A 24,838-nucleotide genomic window follows, 5' to 3' on the forward strand; every position below is an offset into this window, starting at 1 on the left:
ACAGAGAGTCTTAGAAAATACATTTTACCAACTATAGAAGGATTCTTGTGATCAAAACAAGAAATGGCCATGCAATAATATGAAATAAATAATTTCAGCTTCAAAAGAAAAACTCTCTGTGGCTTAAATCAAGCATCTGCATGTTTAAGAAAATCAGTCAGTTAAAACAGAATCATGATGAATAAAATGAACTTTTCACAAAAACTAACATTAAATGATGTCATTAACCATCTTTGGTGCTTGCGTTGAGTTAAACACATCCATATTTGCAGATTGTAGGAAAAAAAAAGACACAAGGTGTTACCAATTACCTTCAGATAGCCTGTGTGTGCTCGTTAGTAGGCATATAAAACAGGCGGTGAGGCTGCAGAGAAGCATCAGCTCCTTCTCCTTCAGAGCTGCTTCATCTGTGGAGCTTGTGAGGTTCAAAGCTGAGCTTTGGTGGCAGTTGGGCCTCGTAGTTTCCTTTTGTCTGGATGTTTTTGCACTGCAACATGCGGAAGCCTGAGAAAAAGTAAGTTTTTGTCATTGCTCTCCCCTCAAACTGTTTATGATGTTGCTTTAATGTTAACTATTTGTTTTAGTCTGTTATGGACCCTGCTGGCTGCAGTTTTTGTCTTGGGTCAAGCCTGGCCTAATGTGAAGCTCAGTTCTCAGCCAAGTAAGCTTAAATTACTGCATTTGTTTGTGTAAATTCTTAATTGGGTTGGCTACTTAACCAGCTGTTTTTTTTATTTAAAGCAGACAGTGGTTTAAGGACTGATTGTGCTGCTAATGTGATGAGGCTTTCTTTGGATAAGGCTCTTGCAGTTGGAAACCAACTTGAAGTAGAAGCTATAAGTAAGTGTCTTAGCCCCTTAGAGTTTGCTAGTTATCTACTGGTGGAAGTGACCAATGGATTTTCATGGGTCCTTCCTTTTCAGATGGCTCCAGGCTTATTATGGTGACACCCAGGCTTGCTGCTCAGTGTGGCTACAGTATGGAGTCTGACCCATGGGGCAATACCAGAATCTACACATCTCTGTTGGGTTGCTATGTGGATAACAAGGTATCTTAAAGTGACTAGTAAAATCTGGAAATTGTACTAGCATCAAGTGGTCCCTGAGTCTTAAAGACCTGAAGGTCCCCTATGAAGATGCATGGTTTGAGTGACTTACTTTCTTTTGTAGGATGACATGACCTTCACTGTTGGCTTGAAACTGAAAATATTCCATAGCAGTCCAGCTGATCCAATTAGTCACGATGTGTCACAGACTTGCAGCTACACTCGTTGGGCCCCTAGAGAGATCCTCTGTGAAAGAAACTACATGGAAGTGAGTTACTTTACACTATATATTTAGTTTTGCAAAGGAAGAACTAATTTTTCTTATTTCCTATAAAAGGTGTCTACTTACTTGGCCAAACGTCCCCAAGCTAAAACCAAGGGCCAAGAGAAGGATGACTCTCAAATCAACTCTATTCCTGCTGTATGTCCTACTTTTTTTTTTTTTCTTTAAAAAGGCTCATTGGTTTGGTTCAGTTAACTAGATTTGCTCTCCACAGGCCTCAAACGAAGAGAGTGGAATCTGGAAGATGACCTTCTTCACTCCTGAAGCTGTGTCCATGGTGCTGCAAGAAGCTGAACAAGCTGGCTACAGTGCCATTACTACCCCCACTCGTCTGGTTGTGCGAAGCCCCTACCATACAGCAGAGACCCACTCCGAGGATGTAAGTAGCACCTCCCCATTAGTTTTAAATGTGTATACAGTATCTAACACGCATACACTCAGGTGGCTGGAATCCCAATGGAAGTCCTGAAAGTGAGCGTTTACCAGAAGACGCAGCATGGACTCAATGTTGTCAACTTGGCAGCTGCATGCCCCACAGGTGAGTTGCTTAAACTTAAAAAAAAAAAAGGTGTATATATTCTCAACTGAGTCAAAACTAAAATACTGCCTATAAACAGGTGGTGTCCTGTTCACTGAGGACCTCATCTCTTGGCACTTGCCTCGCCGTGTGACTCCTCTTCTGGATGGCAAAGTTAAAACTGTAGAAATGTTCATGGGAATCAATGGTCTGAGGCTGGATAAAGCTCAGATGGCTGCAAGGAAGTACTCGTTGACTACAACAGATTTTCATATTGTTGTGGATATCCCAGTTGGCTCACCTGATGGCTACTATAAGGTTTGTGAATGAACTGACACTTGAAACAAAAAAATGTGATTAGCATCTAATGGTATATTCAATTGCAGAGCCATGCCCCAGACTTCCTGTACCATATCACTTATTCTGTTGAGCCCATGCTTGAGATGCTGTGGAGGGCTGATGACACTCAAGATGACACTAGGTACAAGGTTTTGTTTCCCATCACAACTCCACCAATGCCTCGCCCTCCATTCACCGAAGATCGTAAGTACAACAAAAATTCAAAAGCAGAACTCGTAGGCGGGGGAGAGACCTGTAACTCTGTCCTCTCAGGTACTATCCCAGAAGAGAGGTATTTCACCGCTTATGTGGGAACCTTCCTTCATGATGTGCAGCTGATAAACATCACTCTTCCTAATGGCGTCTTCACTGTCGAGGAGAGCAATGCCAGAGGTTTCCTTATCCAGCAGCACCTTATTTCAAATGGTTCAATGGTGTTCTCTATTCAAGTGCCCTTTGATTCTGATGCTGTCCTGAAGCATGTAAGTTTAAAAAAAAAAAAAAAAAACCTAATTCACTAAAAAAAATAGGAACCCACTAATGGGTTTTCTCTTACACATGACAGAACCCAGAGCCCTTGACAACAACGTACACACTGCCTGCAGTCTTTGGCTTTGTCATCCTACCTGAGGAAATGACATTTGCCCACACTCTACAATTGGAAGCATCTCTTAAGGACGTTGGTAAGAATCCCCCCCCCCCAACCAAGATATCCAATAGCAACTGCAGCCATGTAACTTGTCCTAATGCTTTCTCCCCAGTGCTGCCCACACTTTCTGGCACCTGTGACCATGACCAGTTTCAGATCACTGTGAAATATGGCAGCCAAGGAAATAAATTCCAGACCCTGGCTGGAACACGCATCTTGACACCTGAACTTGCTGAAGCCTACCAGTTTCAAGACAACGCCACACATTTCACCATTAAAGTTCCATATGCTGCTGAAGATGTAGTGTTTGAGGTAAGTTAAATTGGACAATACTTTCCATACAAACATGAATTTAATAACTTGTCCTGTGTTCTCCAGGTGATAACCACTGACTCAATCAGAGCCAGACTTGACATGCTGCTGTGGGACTCTAACAACAACTGGGTGCTCGCTGATCTCTACCTGGCTTGCTACTTCCCCTTGACAACTACTAGTAAGATTGCTTAATGGTAGCAAACAGTTGTAAAGTTCTCTAGAGTTTTCTTAATGACTTGTTTCGTTTTAGGGTGCTACTCCAATGGTACAATCACTGCTCTGGCTGTGAAAGTGAGCTCTGTGCCTAACCTCAACCCAAGTTGGCTAACTCTGAAGGACCCATCTTGTACACCAGCCTCCAGCAACGATCGCTTTGCCCATTTCACTTTCAGTGCTGATTCTTGTGGAACAACCAGAACTGTAAGTTGGTTTCTTCACTAGAAACTTGAGAGTTTAACTCATAATCTAACTTATTTTTCCCTTTAGTTCTTTAACAACTACATGTTGTACGAGAACGACATTGCCCTGTATTACACTCGTGAAAGGGGACAACCACGCACTTCTCCAATTGACCCTGAATACAGGTACGTATACATGTGTGCTCATCAAATGACCCCAAGCTGATATTACTAAAACTAATTCTCCCTGTAGGCAAACCATCTCCTGCTACTACATGGTTAATGACACTCAGAGTATTGCATTTGCTGCCAAACCAAGGCTGTATGAGCCAAAAGCAGAGGTCGGCTCCGGACTGATGGTCGTGCAGATGAGGCTTGCAACAGGTAACTTTAAACTCAAACATCTTGGCTTGCACTCTGGATTGCTTATTAAATGGTTTGCCTTGTCCCTAGACTCCTCATACAAACAGTTTTATGGTGCTGAAGACTACCCAGTAGAAGCACATCTGAGGCAGCCTCTGTACTTTGAAGTGGAACTCGTCTCAACAGACTCTCATTTGGAGCTCATGTTGGAAAACTGCTGGGCAAATCTTCAGGAAGACAGAACAGCTCTCCCCAGTTGGGACATCATTGTCAATGGGTATGTCTAAATGTAAAAAAAAAACCTTTATTGACAGCTACAAAGTTCCAAGTCTTTAACGTGTGTGTTCAATTCCCAGATGTGAAAACCCTGACGATGCCTACATCACAGCCTTCCATCCTGTTGAAATGGATACCAGAGTCTCAGTTCCTTCCCATGCCAAGCACTTCTCCATGAAGATGTTCACCTTCCTTGAAGATCAAAAGGTTTTGAAACATGAGGTAGGAGCCTTTGTCTAATCCACCTGATTTGCATAAAAAAAAAACTAATGACGGCAATGCTAACAAATTCTCTTAATCTACAGATCTATGTCCACTGCAACGTGGTGATTTGTGACAGAACCAGCCCAGCTGAAGGTATCTGCCAAGGCCAATGTTCTGGCATCTCAACTAAAACAAAGATGTCTCATCACGGAATGAAAAGGGGTAAGTATCTAAATTTATTTTGGTGGGGACAAACCTTAATTTACTAATCCATGACTTTCTTCTTGCAGCACAACAAACTCCAACCCACCAAAAGCAGATCTCCTCTGGACCTATTGCATTGAATCGTTTTCAATAGTCGTTTCAATAAAGTTTCTTAAATTATTTCTGTCCATGTTCTGATTTTTTTTTTTGTTTAAATACTGACAAATGTGTGGTTCCAACTCCATTTAAAAACTTACTCTAAACTGAGTAATGTGACTAAACTTTAAATCAAATAAAAATACTCCCCTAAAAAAATTTTTTGGCCCCAAAACAGTAAATACTTAAAACATTAAAAATTTTAAAAAATTCATAAATTTAAATTTGTCTGAACATTGACCCTCTGCTCTACATTTAATTTTACCAAAAGTATACATGCTGTATTGGCTAAAATGTTAGATTTAATAAATGCCTGCAGTAACTTGAAATTCCTGTAAATGCCAACTCCTCCCTCACACCCACAAAAAAAAAAATTATGGTTGTAGCCTAACAAAACTCAATTTTGAATTTAGGTGATTAAAAAAAAAAAGAGGAAAAAAATTTAAAGCCTTGAATTTTTTTTTTTTTTAAACGATTAGATGTTCTGGCAAACTATACAATCTTAAATCTAGAAATGGTGCATGAACAAATCTGAATTTCAGTCGGGGCTTACAGCTTGTATCAACGACAGCATTGGTCACATTCTCATGGATTGTCTTACTGGTCCTGTAAGACCTCAGTGCTGCAGTTGCTCAAAATTTTACTAGTCTTGAATATGGAATTACAGGAATGGTTTAATCTAGTCCAATATGTAAATCTTCATACAACAAAGTTGGTCATGGAGTTCCTCAGTGCTTAAACCAATACTCTACCTAATGGAAGCATAAAACAAACGGCATGGCATAAATTAATATGCTGATGACGCCTATTTGTCCATTAAACCCAATGAACCCAGCTACTTGGACTACAAGAATGTCTTGATGACAAAAACCTGGATGACCCTTTTCTCCTGTTGAACAGACAAGACTGAGGTTTTGGTTTTTGGATCTGAGCACTGTAATAATTCAGTCTTTCTCCCTTGTTAGATGGCATTAATCTGTCCTCCAGCTGTAATGTTAAAAAAATCTTATTTTTGATCAGGACGCGTCTTATCCCCCACATTAAAAACGTTACTAGAACCACCTTCTTCCACCTGCGTAATATCACTAAAATTAGAAACATCTAAAAATGATGCAGAAAAACTGGTCTGTGCATTTGTCACGTCTAGACTGGACTATTGCAATGGTTTATCTGGATGTCCTAAAATGTCTTCAGTTGATCCAAAATGCTGCTGCCAGAGTCTTAACCGGAGGATTTAGCAAAAAGGAAAGTCTTAAGCCTAGTTTTAAAACTGGATAATGTGTCAGCCTCAGGGACAGAGATTGGAAGTTGGTTCTACAAGAGAGGAGCCTGATAACTGAAATATCTTCCTCCCATTCTGTTTTTGTAAACTCTAGGAACCACAAGTAAACCTGCAGTCTGAGAGCGAAGTGGTCTGTTAGGAAAATATGGACCAATAAGATCTGTAATATAAGATGGAGCCAGGTTGTTGAGAGCTTTGTAGGTTAGAAGATTTTGAATTCTATTCTGGGTTTGACAAGGAGTCAATGGAGAGAAGCTAAAACTAGAGAGATACGATCTCTTACTAACTTTAAAAAGGGAGTTTTTCCTTTCCACTGTTGCCTCTGTGCTTGCTCAGGATGGGAGACTGCAACGAAGCCAAGATTCAACTTGTCTGCTGGATTCCTTAGAGAACTTTACTAATTGGCTTTTATGTATGTGAATGTTCCTGTAAAGTGCCCTGAGACAACTTTGTTGTGATTTGGCGCTATATAAATAAACTGAATTGAATTGAATTGTTCAAAATTGTAAACTCATGCTATAAATACTAATTGGCTGAACTCAACATGGACTAAAATGTTACATTCCAGAACCGGAGATGTCAAACCTGTTCAGGAGAAAAATAACTGGACTTTCAGTAGTCCATGTCTTTTCAGAGAATAAATTGTAAAGTAAATTGATTGTCATTTAGAAATCAAGGTTCAGCGTCTGGAGGAAGAGTGGAGAGGCCCAAAATCCACGTTGCTTGAAGTCCAATGTGACGTTTCCACAGTCAGTGATGGTTTGGGGCCATGTCATCTGGTGGTGCTGGTCCACAGTTTTCTGAAGTCCAGTCAATGCAGCATCTAGCACATTTCAGAGCACTTCATGCTTTCTTCTGCTGATGAGCTATATGAAGATGTTGATTTTCCCTCCTGCCTTAAGAACTTGCCGTCTCCCAAAACACTTAACTTTTTCACAATACTTATTTATTTGTATTTTTTTTTAGATCACATGTATATATGTAAACTGGGGAACTTTTGGTCAAAGGTTGGGAATGCTTTCATTGTGTTTTTATATTGTGGATGAGATGGCTGAGAACATATTGCTCTCCTGCCGTAAGAAGTTGCTGTCTCCCAAAACACTTGTCTCAGACTGGAGGCAGACTCATGATGATTCTCATAAACCAGATGTGTGCAGACAAAGGGTGTTGCTGTGTGATAGGACTGCAGCAATGCCCACTGAACTCCACTGAACTGTTAATGTTATAAAAGTCAGTAGATGACACTGTTGGATGTTCCATTCTGGACACTATGCATATGCATCTACGTATCTAAAACCTGTCCTGAATGCAGCCTTTGCAAGTAAAAAGCCAGTTAAAAATCTTAACCTGCTGACAGTTGAGGCTCTTTGGAGTAAACGATGTTAGTGAAGAGAATTTTATTCAACATAAACATTGTGAGATGGATTAGAGTTGCATTCAGGCCTATAAAGATCCAACCCAGCCTGAGCCTGTAGGCATTTTGTCCGAGTCCGACTTGACCAATTAACTGTAATTACAGGCCCAACCTGGAAAATAAAATAAAATAAATATTAAGCTATTACTGCTTTAATAAGCAAATTACTTTGACATACTTTTAAACATGTATTTCAAAGAAAGAAAAGATTTCTTGTTTATTAACGTCACCAAATGGATATTCACATACAAAACAAATAGCCTAAACAAATAATCAACTCCAAAGATGTCTTTTCTTTCCTCTTTCAACCGGCTGGTCAGCAGACGCGCACGGCCGATGATCCCGTTGTCCATCTGAAGCTGAACTGGACTGGAGTCATACTGTAAACATGTACTGATCGAAGCCATTACCTGTTCTCTTTGAATCTTTGGACTATGGTGGACACAGTGAACTTACTTAGGTTGGGCTGAACTTGAAGTCCCGCTTCCTTCATTGTCAAACTGTGGACAAGAACATGGTCTATAACAGTTGCTTGTATTTAATCTGAAACAATTGTTCGTCTCGTACCTCCTCTTCCACCTCTTACTCTGCCTCTCTGATTCTATCCACAGTGAACCTTCTATGACCAGGGCTCCTTGTACTGGTTGTATTAGTTTGTTCACATCATTGGCCAAGATTGATCAATTTTGTGTTTCTGTGTTTAACTTGACACCTGTGTTCTGGGTTTCACTTCTACTACCTGTGCTTACCATTACGCAGCACCAGTGCATCACAGTACAAAATGTGTTTTAGTGGGTGAAAGTATGATTTTGAGTAGTGCTTAAGAGAGAAGTGCTTAAGGTTCTGCCAAAAGGGTGACCATTTTAATTAATGGGTTCAGGGCACATTTTGTTCAGATGACAGGGTTTAGTGTTTTAGCAATTGAGATATACTGTAAAAGAGAAAGTAATTTCTCCAAATGGTTTTGTGCCATTAATCTTCTGCCTGCATGTTTAGAAAATTTAAACGAGGGATTCAGCTTTAGACAAGCTGCAGCAAACAAAAGTGAACAGTAGACTGCACGATGGACACTGGAGGCTAGAAAACCTGAAAAATGACATTTGAAAATATCTTTTAATGTTCTCAGACCACTATTCTAGCTTGTGCAGTTTTACATTTATGTTAATATCTGTTGTTTTTACATTGACAGAGAGCCAAAATAAAAAGAGTAGAAAATACCAACTGCTTCACACCCAGTAAACTGTTCAAGGACACCAGCAGCTCATTGAACATGCCAATGCTCAGAGTTCTCTATTATTTCTCAATAAGCAGTTTTGTCAAAAGACACCAGACTTTGAAGCAAATCTTTGTATCCGTACAATATTTTTCATCAGCAGTCTGTTTTTTTTTTTTACCATGGCCTTATTACAGCACATTTGCATTCATTTGCAAAAGATTTGGAAATTTATTAAACTTGTGTCATTTTAGGAGAACTTCATTTGTGCTTTATATTTAATTGCATCTTGAGGAGGCAGCATGTGGTTCAGTTGGTAGAGCTGCCGCCTTTCGGCGAGAAAGTCGCCTGAATGAATCTCAGCCGGGGGACTTTGAGTTTACATCATCCATGCATGAGTGGGTTTCCTCCTATAAACCAAAAACATGCATGTTAGGCTAACCGGTAATTAAACCGTCTATAGGTATGAATTTTGTTTTTCTCTATGTGGCCGTGTGATGCAAGTGCACCTGTACAGGGTGTCCCCCACCTCTCACAGTGACTGATGGATATGGGCACTAGTGACCCTAGCAATCCCAAAATAGAAAAGCAGGTAAAGATAGTGTATGGATGTATCTTGAAGAGCAAAGAAGCCTTTAGTTTTGATGCGTTTATCATGGTATTCCATAAGGATAGTTGCACGTTTTATGTATAAACACTCCCCAATTAATTAGGTTTGCTTGTTATCACAAATGGCTAATCAGCCAATCACATGGTAGCTTCTCAGTGCCTTTGGGGATTTAAATGTGAAGACAGCTTAATGAAGTTCAAACCATGAGAATTAGGAAAACAAAACAAGGATTAAACTGACTTTAAATGTAACAGTTAATGCAAGATGGGCTGGTCTGAGTTTTTCAGAAACTGCAGGTTACTGGGATGTGCAATTTTGTACTGAGCATTGTTTGTGTGGAATAAAGTCTTGTTTAGGAGAAGGTCATCTCAAACCAGCCTGCCCAAAGGCAAAAAAGTAGCTTGAATAAACACTTGAACAAAAGTCAGCATAACACCATGTCCGAATACACAAGATCCAATCTTAACAAATGTGCCATCACAGACATTTACACCTCCAGATGCAGGAAGAGGGCCACCTGCACCATGAAGGACCCCACTCACCCAGCACACTTTTTACCCTGCTCACCTCAGGCAGGTTCAGGAGTATTAAGGTAGAACCACTAGACTGAGGAACAGCTTCTACCCCAAGGCTGTCAAGACTCATGAATCTCTTATGCCGCATGATTATCCATGCTGCTGATCTCATGCTGATTTAGTTCATGTTGCTTTGCTCATTTGTCCTGATCTGCTCACACAGACTAATGTTTGTGTTGCCGTGTTGGACTTTTTTTTTTTTTTTTTTTTTTTTACTATTAGTGCTTAGTATATTCCTAGTTTAATCTTATATTTTTAGTTTTGTTTTACAATTTTTATTGGATGCAACTGGGACTGTACCTAGTTTTGTTCCCCCTCATGTACCACATATGTTAATGACAAGACACCTTGACCTTCAGCATCCAACCACCACACCAACTTCCACTACAGTCAGCCAAGATTAGACTGGAGGTTACAGACCTGTCAAAATTACACAATTGGGGGATCCGATGTCCATTTACTGAACTCCAGTGTTCATGGTCACCTGATCTTTAGGCCCATCAGGTTCCTTTGGGAACTTGATGGGCCTTTGGGAGATTTTAAAAATTAATTTTAAGAATGTTTAAGTTGGTCCAGGGCTGGATATTACCACTGCATTAATTGATAGTTTAGATTAAACTTTAATATTTGAATTATCAGCTTTGCCCAGCTGTCACATCATAGGGATTTATTAAAAAAAAAAAAAAAAAAAAAAAAAAAAAAAAAAAAAAAAAAAAAAATTGTCAAAAGCAACCACTTTTTCAGCACGAGTCACATTAAACTATGCATTTAACTTTATACACTTACTGCACTAAAATGTTTGTGAAGTTCATGCAATCTTAAGAGTGCAAGTTCAGGAATTAGCACAGCCAATTTTAATCCATTAAACCCATTCATAGTCAGTGCTCAAAAAAAAAAAAAAAAATCTGCAACCTACAGACAATGTACCTGGTTGACACATTAATGTGAAGGTCTTTTTTTTTTTTAATTAAAAGTCTTTATTGCAACTGGTTAAATTTCATTGGTCCAATTGATACATATTCAAAACTATTTACATCATGTCTCTGACCTGTGGAGAAAACAGAGTTTTAAAAAAAGTTTAGTGTTGACATATTTCCTCCAAGCATGGCATATACCCACTGGGACAAGTCCCCACCTTTTGTCTGACTTTCAGGGTTTTGACACTGCCCAGTACAGATGCCACCACGAGGATTTTGGGCATCGCAGATCACAGCATCGCAATGGACAAATACCTGTCGGGGTGGGGAAAAATAAAATTAAAAAAAAAAAAAGTTTTAAGCAATTTAAAAAAAATTTTAAGTTACCTGGTTATTCAGGTCATCTTGGCCTTCTGCAAAGGCAAACATCTGGATCTCAAAGCGCTTCAAGTGAGATGGATAACGGACCCTGGCATCAGGCCAAACTGGATGGAAGACCACCTTATATGGATCCACTGGATTTGGACATCTGTAATGGGTGCATTTTTGATTGCTCAAATTCTCCAAACAAGTTGCCCAGTTTTGGCAAGAGTACTTCAAATGTGCCATTTAAAATCAAACATCGTTACCCATTGATGATCAAGTTCCATCTGGGTTGGGACGCCCTGTCCTCATTTTGTGTTGCCCAGCAGTTCTCCAGCTGCAGAGACACTTGGGGGTTTGCAGATCCAATCAGCTCCACCTCAAAATACAGAGGCTGTTGCAGATATTTGGCTACTGGATAATGCGCAAGACTCTGGAAGGTGTTGTAAGAGTCATCTGGAGAAGAATTTATATTACCACAGCCTTTAGTTAAATTCAGTTTGTGATCAGGTTAATTGGAGTAATCATGTCCATCTTATTTTATTGTTAAATTAAATGCCATCAGAATCCAAAATGGTCAAGTTTTACCTGAAGCCAGTTTAATCACAACTTGCAGCTGGCCTTTAGCGTTCTCTGCATATGGCTCACTCCTGCGAGGTCTGGTGTTGAACGCTACAGCTTTGCTTGTGTTGATCTCATACAAACATGAAACCTTCAAGCTGAGGGAACAAATGTTTCAAGTTTAATAGTTTGCTTTTTCCACATTTCAGGATTGAGGTTTTGGTTGATTTAGCATTATAGTTCAAAAGCACTTACTGATACTCCGGTTCCTCTGAATTCAAGTCTTTTCTCATCACAAGGGCATCAGGCAGAGAGATTTCATTTTCATACAGCATGGCATTGGGCAAAAACTAGAGAAATCAAAGTTAAGTTTCATTATGGGAACAAGTTTAATTTAGAGCAACTTTACCTTTCTGGTGGTCCCACATGAATTCACAGTAAAGACAAAGAAAGAATGGCTGTCATCGCTGTAGGAGGGGCCACAGAGGGGGTCTACGAGGGTGAGCTGAGCAGGGTTGAGAGAGGGGACAGACTCCAGTTTTATAGCCAAAGCGGTCATCGTTCCATTTGGGAAACATTCTGAAAGAAGATTAAAACTATTAATTCTCCAGAGATGAGGAGAAGAGGAGGAGAAATAAGAACCTTGACAAACCAGTCAGCGTTGCAGGAAAGTTGCAAGCCACAGAGAAGTCCTTGATTTTTGCATTTGTCTCTGGATTGCTTAAAAATACATCAAGTCGGCACCTAATTGATGATTCTTCAATAGCCTAAATTGAAAGACAGAAAAAAGTAACCTAAAGTATGAAGGATTCAGATTTAAAGAGATTCAGCTTTGTAATATACCTCAACGGACACATCAGGAGCATTAAATGGAACAACAAAACTGAAGTGCGTCCCGTTATCCATGTAGTTGTACTGCTGAGCCAAACTGGGAGTCATGAAGCGCTTTCCAACTGCAGTCTGGAAGTTGTAATCTGTTCCGTGTTTCACGAGGACGTAGAAGTTTTGCTTATCACAGCCACCAGAAATGGAGGGTGGGACTGCCAAGACATTATAACAAATGTTTACAATTTATTCAGATTCATTTGGATCAACCTCATGTGGATTAAATACAAACCCGTGTTTCGTACAGCAGCTTCCACATAAGCTACGTAAGAAAAGGGAACAAGCTCTTCCAGCACCAACAAGCCAAAGACCAGGTGAAGAGAATAAACCACCACGCCATTTTGTGTCTGAAAGAACACACACACAAAAAAAAAAAAAAAAAAAAAAAAAAAAAAAAAATTAGAATGGAAGTTTTATTTGCTCTGCAGCACCAAAACCAAATCTTTACCTGTTCAAGGACTACAGGGTCTGTGAAGGGTACTTGAAGGGTGAAGACCTTCATGCTGCCGTTAGGAGACATGTGCTCCATGACATTGAAGCCTCTGGCACTGCATTCAGCCGTGGACAACACACCAGAGGGGAAGGTAATGTTCATCAGAACCACATCAGATGCAAATTGTCCCAGTATTAAGTTAAACATCTGCTCCACTGGAACAGTATCTGTGAAAGGGAAATGAAAATGTTAGTGGAGCTGGGGAGAAAAAAAAAAAAAAAAAAAAAAAAAGCTACAACTGCAGTAATTAACTCACTGTCAATCAGTTGCAAAGGTTGAGGCATCAAGTCTGTGGAGATGTGAAAGAACACTTTGTATCTGGTGTCCTCGTGAGTGGAGTCGTCAGTCCAGAGCAGCTCAAGCATTGGCTCGATCATGTACGAGATGAAGTACTGATCATCTTTAATGTGACTCTGCAACAGCAGATCAAACCCACATTTCTCATGTATGTGAATCCTTTAAAGAGGTGGTCATAGCCACCCTACGATAGATTTTAGACGAGTCAAAATGTGCAGATCACCTTGAAGTAGCCACCGGCAGCGCCAATAGGAATTGTAGTCACGATAAAATAGTCGTCAATAGATACAAAGTATTGATGGGCTTGCATGACAGCAGCACTGAGCCTTTGACCATTGATGCCAAAGTGCACCGCCATCAGGTTGAACGGGCCAGATGTGATCAATGGGTCTGGCTGACGGGGCAGGTACCAGGTGATTGTGGTCGGAGTGAAGAAAACGCTGCCTGTAGACAAACGCAAGAGACGTCAAACAGAAGACCCTAAATTTCAGATTTTGACATGCATCCATTTTCTCTCAATAAGTGAATGGGCAGTCGTCCAGACAGACGTACCAGCAGAGTCAAGTCACCTAAATTTGGGATAAAATTTGCACGATAGCTGCAGAGTACATGTCATGATTCACTTAAAGCTACACTGTAAAGTATCCTTACCCTCTTGCATGGGGCACGCAGCAGCTGCATCAATTTGAGTCGCCAGCCATTTCTTTTCAAAGATTGTTGAAGTGCTCAGAACCCTCATGGGAATCTGTGCTACCTGGAGGGCAGAGTTACACAAGACAAATGAAAACCTTACAGTTTAACTTAAATGACAACTACTGGCTGTAAGCAGCAAAGTTGTCTCATGGGTTCAAAGTACTTAAAGGCCGGAAAGAAAGATGAAGTCCGGTTTTTGACTCACATCCTGAATGTACATTTCTGGTGCCATTATCGGACTCCGCAGGACCAGCCTTGTTGGAGTATTTCCTATGCCATACCCACTTCTCTGGGCATCAGCCACGCTCATTGCCTTCTCTCCTTCAGGTGTGAAAAACAAAACCGTTGTCACTCTGAAGCCTGCATCCAAGGGTTGTTTCTGAAATTAGAATAGACTTCAGAATATAGAAAATGTTTAAAAAAGGTTGTCAAAGTTGAAATTTGTATAACCTCTGCAGCTCGTCGAGAGTTGATGGACTTTGAGCTAGTCTGTGGCAAGGCATATTCATCTGGAGCCGCCCGTTTCACAGATATCTGAAAATAAAAGAAATTTTCCTAAGTGATGAAGTGCACTAGTCAATGCAGACAGTCTTCAGAACCATGACCTTCTGCTGCGTCGACGTACCTCCACGTAGTTGTAATCACAGATGATTTCCCTGGAGGCCCAGGCATCATACCGACAGGTTTCAGCCACTTGATACAGCTCGTCTTCAAACAGGTTTCCGTGCACCCGGAGGTGAAGGGCTGTTGCAAACATTTTGTCGTCCTACAAAATGAAGCAGTTCCATCTTAAAAATGATTAAAAAACTACTGAAATAAGTTCTGCACATGGTATAGAATCACTTGTTACCACGTTTTGAGCAAAACAGTTTTGGAGGGAGATGTAGATCATGGCATTCCCAAGCTTGTCAGTCTTCATGCTGAAGCCACATTGCGATGCCAAGCTCGGCGTAAGAACCACAGCAGTGTTATCTGCAGAGGAAAGGGAGTGTTAGACCAAATAGAACCAAATTAAATAAAAAAAATCTAAAAGTCCAGAAGTTTCAACTTACTGACGACAACTGCAACCTCCAAAAGGTTTCCTTCAAGAGGACCAACATCCACACGCATGATGTTCCCCAGACATTTTGTGCTGATATCTGAGTGGAAATAAAGTCAAAAGTAGCCAAAATGAGCAGATGGGCAAAAAAAATATATATATATATATACACAATGTTTTTTTTCTAAACCCACTGAAAAACTTACTTAAGGCATATTTCTTTTGAGCCTCTATGTTTGAAAACACAATCATGAGACAAAGCCACCTAGAAAATTAAGAAAAGACAAAATGTGATTATTAAAGAAGCCAAACTGGCTAATGTGGGGGGGTTAAACTCCACAACCAAATAAAACTACACACCCTAATTCTAACAACCAACTCATGGCACAATGTCGGAGACTGGAAACCTCAGCCTCACTGTGTTTGCAGCTTCTTATAAAGCTGGTGGAGGACAAGAAGCCAGCAGGCCGGCTCTTTGGCTGCACACAGTGCGGTCCCTGCTCCACACAGGTGGATCCTGTTACTGCCTGATGGAGATAATTGTGTCTGAGCACACTGCTTTCACAACCGATTGGTCTAATTTTTAACTGATGTGCACAATACTGAATGGCTTTCAACATTGATCTAAACAAATTTATATATTTGAGTGAAAAAAGTAATGCCAAAAGTCATTAAAATGGAGTTAAAGAGTTGCCTGGTGGTATGAAGACGAGTCTTCAGTCTGTCCACACAACCACTTTTAAATAGAACGGGTGGGAATTTTAAATATCAAGCAAAACGAAAAAGATTTAAATGTTTCACAACACAAATATTAAAATGGAACAAAGACAATGCATGAAATCGAAAATCTGACACCATCAACACATTTAAGATGCTGATTGTATTTACAGTCAATTTCTGTCTGTTATGGCCATTTTTGTGTTTGTTAAGGTTGACAGAATATTTGTTTTCAGCATCTTTTTGTTCTTAACCTTTAACTGTGAATGCTGCTTGATTCTGCAATTTCAACAGTTTTACTAAAAAAATGTTTTAACAAACTTTTAGACTAACCTCTGTTGACAAACAGATTATTTTTCTCCTCAGCTGGTGGACATGAAAATGTAAAATACCAAGTAATAAAATACAAATGTGGTTTTAAAAGGTAGTATTTAAGACTGAAATAAAAACCTGTTACATTTAGTCTTTGTAACATAAAAAAAAAAAGTACTTTTTCAACGGGTTACGTCTAAAAGAAACAGCAACATTTGGACTGGAGTGTTTTCCAGAGGTATCCTGTGCGTCTCATTTGCTGCCAAATAAAGTTTTAGTGGTTGGTGTTGGCAGGGAGCCTGCCGGCTGAGCTCTTTCTCTCTGGGAGGATTAAAATGCCAAAGTCTGATGTTACTATTTTGCTTTTTCCACTGTAGACTGAGGTCAGCTGCCTTTTGTCGCAGCTAAACCACTCAAATGTAAACCAAGCCACTTAAAAAAAAACCATTAGAATGTAAAGCCCCTCTGTATCTTTACTGTGTGCACCTGTGAAGGTGTGTGTTTAAGGAGTGTGTGGTGTGGCCTGGAGGAGATCACCACTGAGGTTTGGCTGCTGTGTTGAGATGGTTCACTACAGGAGCTGATGGTTATCTTAACTCAACTGGCTGTTGTTAATAAGTGTTACACTCTCGACTCTTTCAGTCTTCATTTTATGCAGTTTTTACATTGGAGTGATGTGTTCCTGAGATAATAAGGATCAGTCCATATTTGGGAAAATTATGAGCAGATTGGTAATAAAACAACCACAAAGACCGTGGAGTCATTTCTCCCGGGACATCTCTACATTTTTGCAGCCCTCTCCTCTCCTCTTGCCCCTCCCTGTTCCCTGTAAAAGGGAGCGAACTGCCTCCGTCCTGCCTCCATCTCCTCCTGTCCCATCTGTGAAGCTGCTGCATGAGGCGCACCTCCCTCCCTGCTCTCCTCATGGTGCTCTCCTCCTGCTGCCCCTCACAGTGACGCTCCCAGCCCTGCGCTGTCTGCAGCATTTCAGAGGAATATGAACACGAGACCAGCCGAGTAAAGTTATTTCCATGGAAAGGAAGGGTCCAAGTGCAGGTATGTTGAATTCTTCTAATTAAAATAAAATTATATAGGCAAATCTGTGGAAACTAGCACGACATGATATGTGTGTAATTCTACCTTGTTGTCTCTTCTGAGTTTGAAGTTTCTTTGAATCCCCTGGTGGTATTTCTGTATTTAAACCTCTGAATGTCTCCTCTCACTCCATCTTGAGCCATTTGCTGTGAGCTGGATTGATTTTTGTCTGTAAAGACAACACTTCATGTTCTACAAGCACTGCAATTAAAATTGTCTACAGCCACAATACCATAAAAGTTGGGACGTTGTGGTTATTGTAAATTAAAACTGAACGCAATGATTTGCGAGTTCTTATAGATCTCACAAGAGAACATAGTAAGTGTATCAAATGTCAAAACTGAGAATTTGTACAAGTTTTAGAAAAGAAAAGGTCGTTTTGAATCAGATGCCAGCAACATATCTTCAAAAAAAGTTGGGACAGTGTTATGTGATCTTTTAACAATAGTCTGTAAACATCTGAGGAGACCAAGTGCTGGAGGTTTTTCAGGGAAATGTTCTCTGAAGTCCTACTGTTTGGTAGTTCTTTCTCCTCTTTGCTGGAGTTTTGGGAGGATGAGAGCTTGTGTTGTTTTAAAGCCTGTATGGAGCTTTTCGAAATGTGTAAGCTGCCCATGCCAGAGGTACCATTGCACCCCCATACCATTAGAGAGGCTAGCTTTTGAGCTGTGTGCTGATAAACAGTTCAAAGGTTCCTTTACACTATGTAGTGTTCATGGGTTTCATGGAAATAATGTGAAATTTGGATGTTTTTAATTTATTTTGACCACAATGTTTTGTCCATTTTGTCTTTCTGGATGGTGTTTTCACACGTGGCTGTTTCTTTGCATGAGAGAGCTTTAACCAGCATTTGTGAGTGGCACAACGAAATGTTTACAGTCAACGATTTAGAGAAATGTTCCCATGCAATGATGTCAAGAACAAAATCAGACCTGTTTTTAATGCTGCCCGAGGGTCCAAAAATTACAAGCATCCTAAATTGATTTTCAACCTTGCCCTTTGAGCTCCGAGATTTCTCCAGATTATTGAAATTGTTTTATCTATTTTTGGGCAGACTGGTAGAACCTCTGCTCATCTTAGCTTCTGAGAGGTTCAACTTCACCAAAAGGCTCTTTTTGTAACCAGTCCTTCTGTTGACCTGTTTCCAGTTAACCTAAATCGTGACAAAATGCTCCTACAGCTGTTACGTTCTAGTACAAGTTACTTGTACACCCTTTTGTTGGCACTGTTCCAACTTTGGTGTTATTGTTGTTGTTGGCATAAAGCAGATGGCAACTATGCTGCTGCCATAACATTTGAAACTTTTTTTTTTTTTCAAAAATAGAGAAAAGAAAATTGTCTTATCATTTGATGTTTACTATGTTCCATTGTGAATATAAAATGAATTGTAAATCACTGCATTCGGCTTTAGTTTAAATTCTATACAACATATCAGTTCTTTTGGAATTGGGGTTACATATAAATATTCATGTATGTACCATTTAGAAGCCTGACTGGAACTGGCTTGCTGACACTTGTACAAAAATATAACTGGTTTAATGGTGTTTCTGCATCAGGACCATGGGATATGGCCAAATCCTCCACCAACGTGGGAAAGAGGAGGACCAGGTCAACCTCAATGTGGGAGGAGTGCAATACAAAGTGGATCCAAACAAGCTGCTTCGTTTCCCCCAGACCCGCCTGGCTCGCTTGCTGCTCTGCCAGAGCGAGGCGGCGATCCTGGAGCTGTGCGATGACTACAACCCAGCTGAGAAGGAGTACTACTTCGACAGAAATCCCCGGGTCTTCCTCTGTGTGCTCAACTTCTACCACACAGGGCGCATCCACATGATGGAGGAGCTCTGCATCTTTTCTTTCAGCCAGGAGATCGAGTACTGGGGCATCCACGAGGTGCATCTTAGCTCCTGCTGCTACAACTGGTACCACGAGAGGAAGGAGTACATCGAGGATCGGGACTGGGACACAATGAGTGATGACAACCATGAGCCGAGCTTCGACTCCTCCTTTGAGGAGCTTTCGGCTCTTGATAAAGACCTTGCAAAGTTCAAAGGTGCATGGTGTTCAGAAGTGAGGAGCTACATTTGGCTCAGACTGGAGGATCCGGGCCACTCCAGAGCCTCAAAGATCATTGCGGTGGCTTCCCTCAGCGTGGTGCTGACCTCCATTGTTGCCATGTGCATCCATAGCATGCCAGAGTTCCAGCGTGTGGACGATAATGAGAAACCCATCGAAGACCCTGTCCTCACCATCCTAGAGGAGATATGCATCGCCTGCTTCTCTGCTGAGTTCATCATCAGGTTGATTGTCGCGCCCTCCAGGAGGAAGTTCCTTGGAAACCCCTTGAACATCATCGACGTTGCTTCCATCCTGCCATTTTACGCCACATTAGCTTTAGAGACAGCAGATGAGGAGGGCATGGAGGAGAATGAGAACTTGGAGAATGTGGGGAGGGTGGTGCAGGTGCTCCGCCTTATGAGGGTTCTCAGAATCCTCAAGCTGGCACGCCACTCCATCGGACTGCGAGCTCTGGGCGCCACCGTTCGTCACAGCTACCAAGAGGTGGGTCTGCTCATTCTCTTCCTCTCAGTGGGAATCTCTGTCTTTTCTGCACTGATCTACTTTGCTGAGAAAGAGGAAAAGTACACCGATCTGGGGACCATCCCTTCAGGTTGGTGGTGGGCCTTGATCACCATGACCACAGTTGGTTATGGAGACACATGTCCAGTGACGCTTGCAGGAAAGTTAGTAGCCACCTTATGTATCATCTGCGGCCTATTAGTAGTGGCTCTGCCCATCACAGTGATCTTTAATAAGTTTTCAAAGTACTATCAGAGAAACAAAGCCATGGAGGGTCGGGGAATCACCAAACCTGTGAGGCAAGACCCAGAACTCCCTTATTACAACATTAAAGAGTTGTTCACAGGAAGCGTGTATCCCTTTATAGGAAGTATTGCTTTCAGGAACAGCGAGAGCAGTGGAGGGGACGACACAGACGCCTCCAGCCTCCAGGACATTGAGGCATACGATAATGACGCTTGCGAAAATGGGCCAACCAAATGAGATTCCTGCCATCTCACCAAGCATCACTCTTTTTATGGCAGGAAGTCACTTCTTGGCTCAAAGGGCAGAGCATCCCATCTTTTACCTTGCCTTCCCGCTCCGCCTCCCTCCTCCAGTTTGACAGAGAAATATGTTGGTCATGACGTTTTTTCTCTTTCCCTTTTTTTGTTGACTTGTAAAAAATACAATGTCACTAAAACCAGGAAATCTAAAGGGAACTGTGTGAACCCTGCTCTGAGGTTTGAAAGCCCATTTTCTGCTTGAGAAAACTGCAATGATGCATGTAAGAGGCCATAATGTTAATGTTTTTCAAAGTAATGTCCTTTATTGATTTGTCTGCTCACTGCAAGTTCAGACTGAGGGTTTGCTCGATGCTTGAGTCTAGAATGACAACGATGTCTAAAAATCGGAATGTGGGTCTGAGTTGGCATGACCAAAAATAAAAGCACTTTTGAGAACGAGTAATTAAAAATACTTGTATAAAATTATAATTGTTGCACCTCTGTCTTCGATCACTGTGAAAAGCACTGGTGGTTTCAGTTTGTCTCAGCATGCTGCGGGGTCACGCCTGTGAACGTGAAATAAATGTCAGTTGTTTCTTCTCTGTGGCAGCAAATTTGAATCACCTCTTTATTTACCGGTAGTTAAGGTTTTAGGTTCAGATATCTGTTCAGTCTAAAAGCACTCAATTACCCTCAATTCTGAGTAAAACGGGAGAATGTGGGGTTCATTTCATTTATTTTTAAGGGATGAACAACTGAAAAAGCTTAAACTGAGCTGTTAGAGCTAAAAGAAATGAAACTGCAAGCCAAAAGTAGCAAAATGCAGCAAAATACAAGTTAAACAAAAGAGCAAATAGCAAAATGTTAAAGGTCATGAAACACAAGTTAATGACAAAACAGCAATACAAGCTAAAAACTAAAATAAGCAAAAGGTTGGCTAAAGCAAAAAAGAGCAATAAAAAGCAAAATACAGATAAAAGCTATGTTAAATGTAGCACAAGGATATAGCTAAAAGACAAAAGTAACTGAATAAACTAGTTAAAAGCTAAATGAAAAAGCACAACAGGCTAGCTAAAAGCTAAAAATCACAGAAGGTTAATAAAAAGTAAAATGGTAAGCTAGTTAAAAGTTAAATGAAAAGAAGGCTAGATTAAAGCTAATTACTTGCAAATTTAACAAAAGGCTAGATAAAAGTTTAAAGTAAACGAATGCTAGCTAAAAGCTTAAAGGATCAAAAACACAACAACGGGCTACTTAAAAGCTAAATGTAGCAGAGGTCTAGCTAAAGAAGAAAAAGATGGTTAAAAGCTAAAATTTGCTCAATTTTAGCTAGGCTAAATATTGTAAAAGGCTAGCTAAAACTAGTAGCTGAACTGTTAGTTAAAAGTAGCAAAAGTGAGCTAACATAGCTAAAGGCTAGCTAAAAGAAGCTAAATACTAACTTAAGTCCAATGTAGCAAAAGGTTTGCTCATTTCACTGAATGGAGCAAAATAGCTAAACGCTAAAAGTAGAATAAGAAGATTGTTATTTTTACAAAAAAATGTTTTTAAAACAGGTGGAGATCTCAATGTCTTAATAAGGAAAATAACTGTAACTAAAGATAAATAATTCAAAAGCAACAAAAGTTACAAAAACCAAAAGTCACAGCGCTGAGCTTCTCAACAAGCTGAACAATCTCAATGGCAGAAACAGCAGCATGCAGATTAATTAGGCTGTTAAAAGGGTAAGAAACAATTTAAAGGAGACAGGAAAACAAAGGTCAGCATTAACACAACCAACCTTTTTTCCAACAAAATGAAATGTGCGTGAAACAGTCTTCACCTGGTCACTCCTTTCTGTTCCTCGACGTATCGATCTCCTGTCGCCAGGTGTAATTTCTGCTCAGATGAGCTGCTGCTACAGAAACAAATTAAAGAAAACAATCTTCTCTGGGGGAGTGGGGGGGGTGTCTTCAATGTGGTTGACCTTAAGCATCATCTTCATCATTAAGATGATACTTGAACCTTTTATGTCATGACTGAATTTAAAGTGGCTCAATGGATGCAAAACCTGTTTGAATAATCATAAATCACCGTTAATGAAAACACTGGACCGTTCTTCACGCTGCCCCACGTGTACAGACTACACGTATGTTTACCCAAACAGATAAACCCAATTACTCCCGTGTTTTTCATTACCTTTAGTAAATGAGTTTCGATCTTTGGTCTTTGTCTGTCAGGTGTGCATCACTTAGTGGATTAGCATATTGCTTAATCCACATTTTGTGTTTAGTACTCTCATCACTTGACATCTGATGTAAAGAGAAACAGAATCTGTCCTGACAACTATTGATGATCAGTAAATTAACATGCAGATATAGGCAGGTTTACTAATGCACATGCAGCAGAACGTTTTATCGAAATTGACAATCTTGATAGCTGTGGTGAGACAAGTTCTTGAGAGACAGAAGCAGACTTTCTTTTTCAGTAGTCCTCCAGGCTTTATGAAGATCTTTTAACTTTTCTTTGGCTTTTTTCACTTGTTGTACCTGAACATGACAGCATATTGTGCAGTACGTAGTTAAAAATAAGGAAATGGCCCAAGTGGAAGACAAAAGAAGACATAAAATAAAACCTGTCCACAACAGATGTACAGATTTCAAATGTCATGTCTCACTGAGCGTCACCTCTCATGAGTTCATTTGTCTGTATTGTTACTGTTTTGCTATCATTTTCTATTATTCGCTCTGTCAACAGACCTAAAAAACATATCATTGGCTATAAATCAGTCAGTTTTATAGATTTTCTAATCCAGCTGGGAGTGGTAGTAGCTGACTGTCATTCACAACACATACTACTGTGCTACTCAGTACACCAGATATTTGCCTAAAACTTTAATATTACCAGTTGGATTCAACCCTGTTTGTCTGTTAGCACAAAAAAAACAAAAAAACAACAACACATGAACAACTGGACACATTTGTGAAAAAAAGTACCGGTAATCGTTAGATGTACATCTACAAGTAATTACCTTTTGGAGTCTGGGTCATAATGTCCATCGCAATTAATCGAGATAAGCCAAAGCTGTGGCAGTATCTGAGAGTTGTTCACAACACAGAATGCTGTTTACTCAAAAGAACCACACTCAATGGCAGAAGAAGATCTTTAACCAGTATTTTATATTTGCAAGGTCTGATTTCAGGACGGTCCCTGTGATGGAATTGCGATCTGCCCAGGGTGCCCCCCCCCCCCCCCCCCCCGCCTCTCCCACAGTGACTGCTGGATATGAGCACCAGTGACCCCCGCGATTTGGAAAGGAAGAAGTGGGTAAAGGTGATGGATGGATGGATGAATGAATGGATGGATGGATGGATGGATGGATGGATGGATGGATGGATGGATGGATGGATGGATGGAGGGCAGGTTACAGGGGGCTGTGGCTGCGTGATTAGAGCAGTCGTCCTCCAGTGCAAGAGGTTCAGGTTAGGTTTATTTATCATAAGCAAAATCAACACAAGGTCAACAATGCAATGAAATGCTTAGGATGAGAAGAACCGTCTCAACTTGCAAAAAAAAAAAACAAAAAAAAAACCCCCAAGAAATATCAAAGCATGTAACAAAAATTCTAAACACATACTAAAAAATACAACCAACATACTAAAAATCATATAAAAAATACTACTAAAATACTAAAAAACAAGGCGCCAAAGATGGGAAAAGAAATACATCTACAGTGTGATTTGGTTAGCAGTGAGGTTCCTTCAACATCATGGTTCTGTTCTATTAGCGGCATGGTCTTGTTAGCAGCTTAGCAGGTCTTGTTAGCAGGTCCAGTCAGCAGCTTGATGGTAATAAGGACCGCATCTTGATGAAGAGTTGGGGGGTTCGAATCCACCAGCAGTCACATGCCCAAGTGTCCCTGGGCAAGACACTGAACCTCTCATTGCCTCCGATGTGTGTCCCATCTATGTATGAATGTGATAAAGCACTGATTAGTCTCTTTAGAATGATTTGTTCATTTAGCTTTGTAGAAATGAATGGGTAAATGAGGGCACAGATTGTAAAGCACTTTGAGTGCCTTGATAAGATAGAAAGGTGCTGTATAAGTACAGTCCATTTATAAATATACAGTACATACAGTAAAACGTAAAGACAGTGAAGGCCAGTCACAGGTCTGCTCGCTGTTGTATCCCTCTCACCTCAGCCGAGTTCACAGATTTCTGTGGGTTTCTTTGAATCCTGCTGCAGTCTCCTTACACAGCACTCTCCGTTTACACAGGATCGTCTGTCAGGTGTCTCCGTTTATCTGTTTCTTTTTCAGAAACAGATCCTGTCTAACCCTGAATGCTAGAAAACGCCTTGTATCTGTGACTTTCCTTCCCTCAATTGATTATGGTGATATTATTTACATGAACGCTCCTACAAGAACCCTGCAGATGTTGGATGCTGTCTATCATGGTGCACTAAGATTCATAACTGGCTGTGATTATCGTACCCACCACAGCACCCTGTATTCACTGGTTAACTGGACATCATTAACTTCACGCAGACTCTCTCACTGGTATATTTTCATCTTTAAATC

At 40.5% G+C, this 24,838-nt stretch overlaps 3 protein-coding genes across 4 annotated transcripts; 2 read left to right on the forward strand and 1 right to left on the reverse strand.

The window, feature by feature from the left end:
- Positions 1-380: 380 nt before the first annotated feature.
- zpax1 (zona pellucida protein AX 1) lies at positions 381-4,773 on the forward strand. Of its 2 annotated transcripts, none has more exons than XM_037685889.1 (21): positions 381-514; positions 585-661; positions 742-840; positions 924-1,048; positions 1,170-1,313; positions 1,383-1,466; positions 1,543-1,707; positions 1,770-1,866; positions 1,946-2,163; positions 2,232-2,388; positions 2,458-2,666; positions 2,750-2,867; positions 2,946-3,145; positions 3,212-3,326; positions 3,399-3,568; positions 3,635-3,732; positions 3,800-3,930; positions 4,000-4,186; positions 4,266-4,407; positions 4,491-4,611; positions 4,680-4,773. In XM_037685889.1, exons 1-21 carry the CDS (start codon positions 477-479, stop codon positions 4,745-4,747), a joined length of 2,763 nt encoding a protein of 920 aa, XP_037541817.1. In that variant the 5' UTR covers positions 381-476; the 3' UTR covers positions 4,748-4,773. The 2 variants fall into 2 exon arrangements, with proteins under 2 accessions (XP_037541817.1, XP_037541818.1); XM_037685890.1 differs by having other exon boundaries at positions 745-840.
- A 7,162-nt stretch (positions 4,774-11,935) lies between these two features.
- Positions 11,936-15,495, reverse strand: LOC119418278. The gene is made up of 16 exons (XM_037685540.1): positions 15,452-15,495; positions 15,298-15,356; positions 15,105-15,191; positions 14,903-15,024; positions 14,678-14,818; positions 14,503-14,586; positions 14,258-14,431; positions 14,011-14,113; positions 13,583-13,803; positions 13,319-13,475; positions 13,018-13,229; positions 12,802-12,916; positions 12,528-12,724; positions 12,337-12,451; positions 12,094-12,263; positions 11,936-12,034 (listed from the first exon to the last, which is right to left on the reverse strand). Exons 1-16 carry the CDS (start codon positions 15,472-15,474, stop codon positions 11,936-11,938), a joined length of 2,079 nt encoding a protein of 692 aa, XP_037541468.1. The 5' UTR covers positions 15,475-15,495.
- A 1,551-nt stretch (positions 15,496-17,046) lies between these two features.
- On the forward strand, positions 17,047-20,275 carry kcns3b (potassium voltage-gated channel, delayed-rectifier, subfamily S, member 3b). The gene is made up of 2 exons (XM_037685541.1): positions 17,047-17,176; positions 18,772-20,275. Exon 2 carries the CDS (start codon positions 18,776-18,778, stop codon positions 20,273-20,275), a length of 1,500 nt encoding a protein of 499 aa, XP_037541469.1. The 5' UTR covers positions 17,047-17,176; positions 18,772-18,775.
- The last annotated feature ends 4,563 nt before the right edge of the window (positions 20,276-24,838 follow it).

This window comes from Nematolebias whitei, chromosome 12 (genome assembly GCF_014905685.2).
Source record: "Nematolebias whitei isolate Nwh7 chromosome 12, NemWhi1, whole genome shotgun sequence".
Lineage (NCBI taxonomy): Eukaryota > Metazoa > Chordata > Actinopteri > Cyprinodontiformes > Rivulidae > Nematolebias > Nematolebias whitei.